The 12,500-nt window shown below is 30.4% G+C and overlaps 1 protein-coding gene across 1 annotated transcript in view; it reads left to right on the top strand.

Moving 5' to 3' along the window:
- LOC137632432 (uncharacterized) overlaps window positions 1-12,500 on the top strand; it is a 510,169-nt gene that overhangs the window by 443,509 nt on the left and 54,160 nt on the right. Inside the window, exons 10-13 of the mRNA XM_068364363.1 lie at window positions 352-1,350; window positions 2,965-3,117; window positions 4,309-4,520; window positions 12,030-12,166. Of these exons, the coding sequence (XP_068220464.1) occupies window positions 352-1,350; window positions 2,965-3,117; window positions 4,309-4,520; window positions 12,030-12,166 (1,501 nt within the window). The remainder of the gene's footprint in view (window positions 1-351; window positions 1,351-2,964; window positions 3,118-4,308; window positions 4,521-12,029; window positions 12,167-12,500) is intronic.

Raw genomic sequence — 12,500 nt, 5'->3', positions numbered from 1 at the left:
GAATGGGATTGAGACAAAGCAATTTAATTAACAGTTACTGGTATGAGTGGGGACACCTTCCAACGTTGTAAAAGGGGTTGCACATCGCTATGATCAGCAGAGCTGTACTAGTCAGGTCCATCCATACTAGTTTGTGTGTCAGATGGAAATCCCTTATCATCAATCCGCACTGGCCAGCGTGGTGATGAAAACTGGCCAAACACCAGACAGGAATTGACATGTTTGAGGCCTTTGTCCCACAGTGGACAAGAATCGGCTGCATGCGTTGTTGTTGATATGAGAAATATTATTTATCCAGGTTTTTTTATTTTTTATTAAATAATTCAAAATGTCAAACTTTTCTCTTCACAGAAAATACAAGAAAAAATGGAACAGGGGCACTGCGGTGAGCTTACATCCCCCACATCGCCTGCCATGACTCAGACCACGCGCGTCAGGCAGCGGAGATATGCACCCGTTCCACCCATTTCTGTGATGCCCACTGTAGAAGGTTCTATAACTTCCCTCTCGTCAGGTAGGCTAGAACCTGGAAAGCAAATGAATTACCAAGGTTTTTCATCTCCCGAAGAAGAAGAATGGGGTCCAGTTCAGCCTGAGGCATTGACTGGAAGGAAAAAGTATATTAGTTCCAGGATCCAATTAAAAAACTGGAAGCACCTTCCAAAATCTTCCTATCCAGTCAATTCAGTTCAGTGGTTTCAAGCCATTAGGTCGTCTTCCTTGAACTCCATAGAAAATTCTGATTCAAAAAAAGTTATACTAACAAGCAAGAGATTTAAAAGAAATGGTAAATATTTACGTGTCAATGAACCATCTCCGCGACATAGACGGTCGAGACCAGATATAAATACAACTATCCCCGAAGCTGAAAAATCAAATAGAGTGGACCATGACATAAAAAATAACTATTTAGTTCCACTTAGACACCAAATGAAGCAAAAGTATGAACCCTCAAGATTATCTCACACAAATAAACATGCCAGGCTGAGCAGGAGAGAACTATTTCATGAGTCAAAAAGTAGTTTTGGAAATGATTTTAAATTGAAAGATTCAATGGAAATCCTTCCTGTTCTAAATAAAAAGTCAGAAGCGAAGACCCCTGAAGTTGGGGATCCCTTATCAAAAGAGACCTTCGACCCCATCCTAGATAAAAACTTTGGGAGTGACGAAATTCCTGGACACCCTGGAGGGAATTTAGATGATAATTTGGCTGAAGGAGGAGCAGCAGGTCCGGGAGGATTTCAAAATTACTTTCTTGGCTTTGGACCTTTCAATCACTCAGCTGATAGATATCCTATGGATGCCTTCAAGCCAAACGACACCTTTGTTGGGGTTTGGGGAAATCCTGAGGTAAGTCAAATTCAACACACAGTTTTCTGTAGTTTACTACCTAACATTTATAAAAAAAAAAAAAAAAAAAAAAAATTCCAAACATTGCAGTAGTAAACAAAATACTTTTACAGAATTGCAAGGTTTTTGTTAATTCCAAAGTTTGTAATGAATTTCTTATAATGATTAGAAATGGCAATCTAGATAAAAAAGCTGTTCTATAATGTGATAACTGGAAAATATTAGAGATGACATATTTAACAGTCTAGTATCTTGAAACTTACTACTAGAAGTACTGTCAGTGCATCTATCACTGATGATGGCTGGAATCAATCCCTTTGATTTTAAACCTAATTATAGAATTCCCTCATTTTTGATAAAAGGAACAAAATTTTTGACTCTATGTATTGACTTTAGGATTGATATAACTAAAAATAAAGTTGGTTTTGACTTCTCATGTCAGGGGTATTACCAAGGTTATTCAAGTTGAGATTTCATGGAGTTTCTTACTTAGGTCTCGTATAATTTTGATTTTACTGTCCGGAAAGGAAATAGATAAGTAACGAATAAACTAGTAATAAGAAATAGAAAAATGTACAGGATATATTAAGATAGGTAACAGCGTTAAGTAAATAAGTCATATATAAACCATGGAAGGATTCTTATATCAATCTGTTCAACAGAAAAGTATTTGCGGAAAGTTTAAACATTTTAAGTTTCACCTATTCAACCATCAAATTAGGAAGATCATTCCACAATCTGGTAATAAAATGTTTCATCGAACGAAATTGTCGCTAAGTAGATTTTTAACATAGTTTTATAAAACAAAACCCATACAGAGTAGATTTTCAGTCTTTTTATATCAAACTAAGCCAACTAACTATATTTTTAAAGTTACCCAATCAACCAAAACCCTCTCAGAGTAGATTTTCAGTATTCGTATATAAAACTAAGCCAATAGAGTAGATTTTTAATATTGGTCCATCAACCAAAACCCTCTCAGAGTAGATTTTCAGTATTTTTATATCAAACTAAACCAACAGAGTAGATTTTTTTTATATTGCTCAGTCAACCAAAACCCTCTCAGGGTAGATTTTCATTATTTTTATATCAAACTAAGTCAACAGAGTAGATTTCTAATAATGCTCCATCAACCAAACCCCTCTCAGAGTAGATTTTCAGTATTTTTATATCAAACTAAGCCACCAGAGTAGATTTTTAATATTGCTCCATCAACCAAAACCCTCTGAGTAGATTTTCAGTATCTTTATATCAAACTAAGCCAACAGAATAGATTTTTAATATTGCTCCATCAACCAAAACCCTCTCAGAGTAGATTTTCAGTATTTTTATATCAAACTAAGCCAACAGAGTAGATTTTTGATATTGCTCCATCAACCAAAACCCTCTCAAGAGTAGATTTTCAGTATTTTTATATCAAACTAAGCCAACAGAGTAGATTTTTAATATTGCTCAATCGACCAAACCCTCCCATAGTAGATTTTTATTATTTTTATATCAAAATAAGTCAACAGAATAGATTGTCAATATTTCTGCATCAAAGAAAACCCCCACAGAGTATTTTATCCATGGTAGGCTTCTGCTACACCTTTCAGTAAGCTTTGTTTCCTGCAGGCATGGCCAGACCATGGAGACAACACAGAGCCTTTTGGGTTCCACGAAGAAGGACTTATTGACGAAGGAGGATTCGTGGGAAAAGAGATATTTTCAGAGGAGGATCAAACTACAATTCTAAAGAATGAGGAGGATAAGTGGCATGTCCCGCGGGTAAGATCACAAGTTAACCCTTTTACCCCCAAGCTATTTGGAACTTTCCAACCCTTAACCCCCAGGCGTTTTTTTTTTTTTTCCAAGCACATTTTGCAGTATATATTTTTTAAATTTCTCTAACAACCTTAATTTTTGTCATAGAGAGGTCAGGTTCGTTTCATTCTCTTGGAAAATACCTGAAGTTTCTCATAAAATCATCAAAAATATGCAAGAAGAATGTAAATAGCAGTTTTTTGCAAGGACGTACCAGTACGTCCATGGGGGTAAAGGGATGAGTTTTGTGAAACGTACCAGTACGTCCATTGGGGTAAAAGGGTTAATCTAGGCAGAATTAAAGGCACTTAGTAAATAAATGGTTGTCATGCAGGTTTATGTCACAGTATATTTTGTTTACGTATTTTTCTTTTTTAGTACTCAGTGGTTTTAGCTTTGTGTACAATTCAGGAATAAAGATTTTTCAGACTGTGATTGCCCGATAAAATGTGTAGTTTAAAGCTCTTAATATCATATGTCCAAACTATCTAATGATATTGTTATCAAAATCAAACCCCATAGGATTTTGATTGATATTCATCTTTTGCTATCTCATTTCATGTCTAGAATTATTTTTGGTTTCCCTTTTATTCCAAAGTATTGGAATTTTATCTAATTCATTTTTACATTCGGGAACAAAAATATTTATTAGAACAAAATCTAATGTTAATAAATATTTGGAATTTCATCTAACTCACTTGTATAATCTGCAGCAGAAATTTTTTTATTAAAACAAAATCTAATGTTTATAAATATTTTGAATTCCATCTAACTCACTTGTATAATCTGCAGCAGAAAATGTTTATTAAAACAAAATATAATGTTGATAAATATCTGTAATTTCATCGAACTCACTTGTATAATCTGCAGCAGAAAATGTTTATTAAAACAAAATCTAATGTTTATAAATATTTTGAATTCCATCTAACTCACTTGTATAATCTGCAGCAGAAAATTTTTTATTAAAACAAAATCTAATGTTTATAAATATTTTGAATTCCATCTAACTCACTTGTATAATCTGCAGCAGAAAAACGTTTATTAAAACAAAATCCATAAATATTTGAAATTTCATCAAACTCACTTGTATAATCTGCAGCAGAAAACGTTCATTAAAATAAAATCCAATGAAGATAACCCTCGAACTCCTTCCAGGCCCCCATGAATAACACAACCATCTTGGTGCTCTGCGGGAAACTCTCCAAAAACTACCACGACGTCATGTGTGTCCCAGCGCCGGACGCCTTCAACCCCTGTGAGGACATTATGGGGAACATCGCCCTCCGTGTCGCTGTCTGGTTTGTGGTGGTCACTGCTGTTGTTGGCAATCTGGCTGTCATGCTGGTTTTGGTCTCGTCGAAATTTAGGTAAAGTTTTCAGGTGCTTTATGTTATCCTAATATTTTTTTTTTTTCTTTTTTCTTTTTCTTTAAGAAACGCTTGTGATGAGAAACGTAACATTTTGAAAACGGTTCTTTTTAGAAATTTATCTTTATTTTTTAAGAAATGCTGGTAATGAGAAACGAAACTTTTTGACAATTAATTTTTTTTTTCTATTTTTAGAAATTATCGTTTTTTTAAGAACTGCTGGTGATGAGAAATTAAAAATTTTGACGATGTATTTTTTAGAAATTATCTTTCTATTTATTTTTTTTTTTTAAGAAATGCTGTTTATGACGATTTTTTTTGTTTTGTTTTAGAAATTATCTTATATATTTATTTTTTTTTTCAAAGAAATGCTGATGAAGAGAAACTAAAAATTTTGACAATGAAATTTTTTTTTCTAGAAATTATCTTTTCATTTCTTTATTTCTTTTTTTTTTTTTGAGAAATCCTGGTGATGAGAAATAAAAAATTTTGAAGATTTTTTTTTTAGAAATTATCTTTTTATTTTTCTATTTTTTTAAGAAATGCTGTTTTTGACGATTTTTTTAGAAATTATATTTTCATTTATTTATTAATTTTTTTAAAGAAATGCTGGTGAAGAGAAACTCAAAATTTTGACAATGATTTTTTTTTTTTTTTAGAAATTATCTTTTTATTTCTGTATTTCTTTTTTTAAGAAATCCTGGTGAAGAGAAACTAGAAATTTTGACGATTTTTTTTAGAAATTATCTTTTTATTTCTTTATTAATTTTTTTTTCAAGAAATGCTGGTGAGGAGAAACTAGAAATTTTGAATGCTTTTTTTAGATATTTACTTTTTTATTCATCTTAATTTATTTTTTTTTATCTTTTAAGAAATACTGGTGACAAGAAACCAAAAATTTGGGCAATGTTTCATTTTGGAATTCTTTGACATTTTATTGTTGTAATCAGCCTGATATTGATGTATTCCTTGTAAATGGCTATCTAGCTGATAATTACCTCCGCCAACGAAATTGGAAGGAGGTTATGTTTTCACTCCCTGTGTTTGTTTGTTTGTTTGTGAACAGCTTCCTGGCCACAATTTTAATCGTAGAACAATGAACTTTGCAGGAATTTACTGTTATGTAAAAAGCAGATAATGATTAAATTTTGGAAGGTCAAGGTCAAAGGTCAAGGTCAAGGTCACGGACAAGCAAAATGTCTAATTCACGTAATCAGACATAAGTTTGGACATCGTTGTCACACACACTTCAAACTTGGGTGTATGAAAGTCCACGAAATTAATCCATGTTAAGGTCAGAAGTTAAGGTCAAGGTCAAGCAAAAGATTGAGAAATAAGCTGCCGCGGCGGAGGTCTGCCCTTTACTGAGTGCCTCTCTAGTTGTGAATACTGACGTTGATTTTTTCTTTCATTATATTTCTGGGAATCTATCATTTCTTACAAGGGGTTATTTATCAACGCATGGTGGAGGCTGTAAGAATTTTCTCTTACAATATTCCTTAGACTTTGATCATTCATTAGTAGTTCCATTTGTCTCGAGAAGAATGAATTATTGCTCCGATACTTTGATGTTCAAGACAGTAAACAAGAGATAGCAGAATCTCTCGATCAGAGCTCTTGCATTTTCTCAGCAATTTTGCGTCGCTTTTGGAAGGTTAATTTAATACAATTTTAATTTCTGATATGGATGTTACCAGATGTAGAATTATTGCCCCTTTTTCATATGAAAATAATTTCGTGTCTTTTCAACTTCCTTCTTACTTATTCTTTATTATACCAGAGTTTATATTCTTTCAATCATATTGTTTATTGTTGAATATGGTGTGATTATAATTACCCTCCCCCCCAATCCCTATGATTCCAAAAAATAATTTACATTGATAAAGCCTCTATTTTTTGGTATTGCGTAATTTTTCAGATCAGGAAAATATGTTAATATGACGTTTAATGTTAATGAGAGAACAGACTCTTTAGCTATTGTAAGCAGCACTTCTAAGAAAAGGATAATGAAAAATTTAATTATTGTTCTCCAGTCTTGGGTAGTGCCAAGCCTCTGTACCATGGTTTATTACTGTCTAGGGGTAGAGTTCTCTTGTTTGAGGGTACGCTCAGGCACTCTTTTCTATCTTGTTTCTCCTCCCTTTTTTTTCTTTTTTTTATGCCATAAAACTTCAAATTATTCATTCATTCATTATAATTTCTATATGAAATATCTATTTTAATGCTGTTACTGTTCTTGGAATATGTTATATTATTCATTACTTCTCATGTAGTTGGATTATTTTCTTATTTCCTTTCTTCACTGTGTGATTCTTCCCTGTCGGAGCCCTTGATCTTATGGCATCCTGCTTTTCCAACTAGAATTTTAGTCTAGCAAGTAATGAAAATAATAACCTAAACTTACCATGTTTTTAAAGCAACTTTTGTGCTATAGAAAACTTTACCAACATACTTTTAAGCCTTTTAGTCTTGATTAATAATGTTTTTTCCATGGAAAACAAATGGAAGAAGCATACCAGAACACTTAAACCTTGTCCGATTTAATATCATCGGTCAACAGGTGGTTTCCTCAAGAGGCAGAATGTTTTCGTAATGAAGCATTTGTTCTAGCATGTAGAACCTCAGAAGTTCAATCTTCTTAAAATGTTACTTTTTAATTGTTTTTCTTATTTTTATTCCTCACTGGGTTATTTTTCCCTGTTGGGGCCTTGGGCTTATATGATAATAATAATAATGATAATATATTATTATTATTATTATTATTATTATTATTATTATTATTTTTATTATTATTGATGATGATGATGATGATGATAATAATAATGATAATAGTAATAATTGTAGTAATGGCATTAACAATAATAGTAATAATAATAATAGTATCAAATTGTTCTGCCCTGTCCCATTTGATAGAGCACCACCGAAGGAAAAATCTTTATATTACAGAAAATTATAAATAGTAATCAAGACCAAAAACGATCATTGAGTCCACGTCACAGAAATACCTTGAGGTTGCTTGGGGGCCAGCTTACACAAATGTCTTTCTTAATTGAGCTACGAGTAATTTCCGCTTTAGCTAAAGAGAAGTGTCTACAATTTTAGGTTTTCTTTTTTTTATTTCTAAGGGGGATGGGGGGTATATCATTCAGGTCTTTAGAAATTGCCGTTTAATGTTTATATAAAATAATTATAGATATGTATATGTATATATATAAATTTATATATATATATATATATGTATATGTATATATAAATTTGTATATTTTTGAACACACATATATACACACACATATATATATGTATATATATATGTATGTATACATATATGTATATATACATGTATATATAGGTATATATATTTATATATATATACATATATATATGTATATATATATACATATACATATATATACATATATATATGTATATATATATATACATATACATATATATATATACATATACATATATATATATATATACATATATATGTATATATATATGTATATATACATATATATATGTATATATATATGTATATATATACATATATATATGTGTATATATATGTATATATATGTATATATATATATATATATATATATATATATATATATATATATATATATATATATATATATATTGGGCTCCACAAGGCACTAGAATAGTTGGAAAACTTTCAACTGGGCTCCACAAGGCACTACAGTCTTGGATAGTGACATAGCCTCTGTACCATGGTCTTGTACTATCTTGGGTTAGAATTCTCTTGCTTGAGGGTACACTCAGGCATACTATTGTATCTGCTTCCTTATTTCCTTTCCTCAATGGGCTATTTTCTCTGTTGGAGCCATTGGAATAATAGCGTTTTTATTTCTTGTAGACTTTCAAAATTAGATTTCATGGGCACTTAATTACATTGACAATAATATTAATTTGGTTTATCTCATTTTGAAGTAATAATGGGAACAGAATTTTTAAAGGGATCTATTTAAAAAAAAAAAAGAATCTCATTTTGAAGTAACAATGAGATTCTAATTTTTGAAAGTATCTATTTTATTTCAAGAAAATTATCTCATTTTGAAGTAACAATGAGAACAGAATTTTTTAAAGTATTTTTTTTTTCTTTAAAGAAAATTCATCTTATTTTGAAGTAAAAATGTAAAGTTTATACCGCTAACAAGTCAGAGTGAAGAGTGGCCGAGTCGAATTTTTTTCTTTTTTTCTTTTTTTCTTTATTTCTTTATTTTTATTTTCAGAAAATCATAACGGAAATTTTATACCGCTAACAATTCAGAGTAGAGAGAAATATAGTCGATCTGTCTTTATTTTTTCTCCAGCTTAAATTTCTTTTCATGTTGCAACAACACCACCAAGGAAGATTTGAAAGCATTATGGATAATTGAAGTTCATCTTAAATAAAACATAATTTCTTACACGTTTTTTTTTTTTTTTTTTTTTTAGACATCATTACGTACATTTATTTATTTATTTATTTTTTCAAAAGACATCAAGACATCATTAATTACACCCTCTTTGTTCTTTCTGGGGCTAAATCCTATATTATCATATTTTAGAAATAATTACATTTTAATGAAGAAGATTACGTGAAATGACATTTTAAGCTTCGGTGTTTCATAATGGCTGAATGGATACATCTACTCATAGTCATACTTGGACATTTTGGAAGATGAATTAATATGATTTTTATCACTGGCAACTGAATTTTGAAAAGGTAAACTGATATTTAAGATAAACTAATATTTTTTTATCACTCGGAAATTAATTGTGAAAAGGTAAACTGATATTTAAGATAAACTAATATTTTTTTATCACTCGGAAATTAATTGTGAAAAGGTGAACTAATATTTTTTTTTTTTAATCGCATAATAGTAGCTTCGAATATTGAGTGATATTTAAGATAAACTAATATTTTTTTATCACTCGGAAATTAATTGTGAAAAGGTAAACTGATATTTAAGATAAACTAATATTTTTTTATCACTCGGAAATTAATTGTGAAAAGGTGAACTAATATTTTTTTTTTTATCGCATAATAGTAGCTTCGAGTATTGAGTGAATTATAAACCAAATTTTAATAAAAAAATAAAATCACTTTAGCTATGGTAAGCAGCTCTTCTAGGAGAAGGATATTCCAAAATCAAACCATTGTTCTATTGTCTTGGGTAGTGCCATAAATAAAAACCAACATTAATAAAAAAGCAAATTTCGATAAAAAATAAAAACAGTTTTAATAAAATAAAACAAATTTTAATAATAAAATCTTTTATAATAAAGAATAAAAATAGTTTTAATTAAGAATAAAAAAAACAAAGTTTTAATTAAGAATAAAAAAAACAAAGTTTTAATGAAAAATAAAAAAAAGGTCTAGTGAAAAATGAAAAACTTTAATTTTACACAGGACTAAGAAATCATTATATAGTTTTTTTAATAAGGATTTACATAAGGTTTTAGACATGACATATATATATATATATATATATATATATAATATATATATATATATATATATATATATATATATATATAAAATATAGTATAAACTGCCTGGAAACTAAATTAAAATTCAGCCCCTTATTTGAATAAAAAAATCATGATATACTCTATTAATAAGGATCTACGTAAGGTTTTAGATATGACGGAAATATATATATATATATATATATATATATATATATATATATATATATATATATATATATATACATATATATATATATATATATATATATATATATATATATATATATATATACAAAGAAAACAGCCCGGAAACTAAATTCAAATTCAGTCCCATATTTATTTTCCCGGACCGCTACACAAGACATTTGCATACCTCATCCTTAATTTGTTTGTCTCGGAAAATCAACACTCGGGCTTCAGTTAGAGATATCTCTTATATTTTGCCTTTTTCTTGTCTCATATATATTTTGTCTTTTTCCTGTCTCTTATATTTTGCCTTTTTCCTGTCTTTTATATTTCGCCTTTTCCTAATTCGTATTTTTTGCCTTTTTCCTATCATATATTTTGCATTTTCCTGTCTTTTATATTTCACCTTTTCCCTATCTCATATTTTTTGCCTTTTTCCTATCTCTTATTTTTTGCTTTTTTCCTATCTTAAATTTTGCCTTTTTCCTGTCTTTTATATTTTGCCTTTTTCCTATCTCTTATATTTTGCCTTGTTCCTATCTTTTATTTTTAGCCTTTTTCCTATTTGTTATATTTTGCCTTTCTCCTCTCTTTTGTGTTTTGCCTATTTTTCTATCTTTTATTTTACCTTTTTTCTATCTCATATTTTTTCTTCTTCCTATCTTATATTTTGCCTTTTTATTTTGTTTTTTTCCTGTCTCATATTTGGTCTTTTCCTCTCTTATATTCTGCCTTTCCCCTATTTATATTTTGCCTCTTTCCTACCTCTCTTCTTTGGCTTTTTCCTATCTTATATTTTTCCTTTTTCCTATTTCTTACAATTTACCTTTTTTCTCTCGCCCTTTACTCCCTTGCTAATTTCTTATCTCCAAAAGGTAAATCTCTGGAAAATATAGCAATTTTCCAGTTTCCAGTCCTTTTATTTTTTCCTCATTCTATATCCATACAAGTCCACTAGGCCCTATATGGAAAATAGATACCTTAATTGTTATTCACTGGCTAACGAGATCTCCTTCAATATTTTTTCCTTACTCGTTTTTTACCATCATTTTCCTATCGCTTAAAGTCAGATCAGTGGAAAATAGAAGTGTTTTTTCCTCTCCGAAAATCATCCATTTGAGTAATAGGACTTTGATGTCTACTGATATTTCATATTTCATAGGTCCTTATGACTGGCCAGATAGTACTACATTGGATCGTTCTCTTGTTAAGGCTCATTATTCCTTTGCCCTATACAACGAATAGTATGGCCTATTCTTTACACATTCTCCTCTTAACTCATACACCTGACAATACTAAGATGAACAGAAATTTCTTCTTTACTCAAGGGGCTGACTACTGCACTGTAACTATTCAGTGGCTAATTTCCTCTTGGTATGGGTAGAAGAGACTCTTTAGCTATGGTAAACAGCTCTTCTAGGAGAAGGATCCTCCAAAATCAAACCATTGTTCTCTAGTCTTGCGTATTGCCATAGCCTCTGCACCATGCCCTTCCACTGTGTCTTGGGTTAGATTTCTCTTGCTTGAGGGCACATTCGGGCACAATATTCTATCTGTTCCCTTATTTCCTTTCCTCACTGGGTTATTTTCTCTGTTGTAGCCCTAGGGATTATAGCATCCTGCGTTTCCAACTATGGTTATAACTTAGTTAGTAATAATAATAATAAAATTATGGCCAGGAAGTTGTTGACAAACAGACAAATACACACACACAAAGAAATGATGAAACATAACCTCCTTCCAACCTCGCTGGTGGAGGTAATAATAATAATAATAATAATAATAATAATAATAATAATAATAATAATAATAATAATTCTATCCTTTTCTCCTCTCCTCCAGGATGACAGTGAGTAAGTTCCTGATGGTGAACCTTGCCCTGGCCGACCTAAGCATGGGTATCTACCTCCTCATCATTGCTTCAATGGATCTACACACTATAGGTGTCTACTTCAACTACGCCATCGACTGGCAGAATGGTAAATGGCGGCAAGAATTTTTTTTTCTTTAAATAATCTGTTTCTCTATGAAGTATTTACATATGTATTTATTCACGTATTTAGACAATTAAATATATAAGAGATAAATGATTCCCCGTTTTCTTTGCACGACAATAGATCCATATAAATAATTCTCCCCCATTTTCTTTGCACAGTGACAGCTGCATATAGATAATTCCCCCGTTTTCTTTGTACAACGATAGGTACATATAAATAATTCCCCGTTTTCTTTGCATGTGGACATCTCCATATAGATAATCCTTCCCGTTTTCTTTGCATGACAATAGATCCCTATAAATATTTCTCCCCCATT

The sequence above is a fragment of the Palaemon carinicauda genome, chromosome 41 (assembly GCF_036898095.1).
Source record: "Palaemon carinicauda isolate YSFRI2023 chromosome 41, ASM3689809v2, whole genome shotgun sequence".
Taxonomy (NCBI): Eukaryota; Metazoa; Arthropoda; class Malacostraca; order Decapoda; family Palaemonidae; genus Palaemon; species Palaemon carinicauda.
Note: the sequence above shows the minus strand (reverse complement) of the source record. Positions and strands in the feature narration are given on the sequence as shown.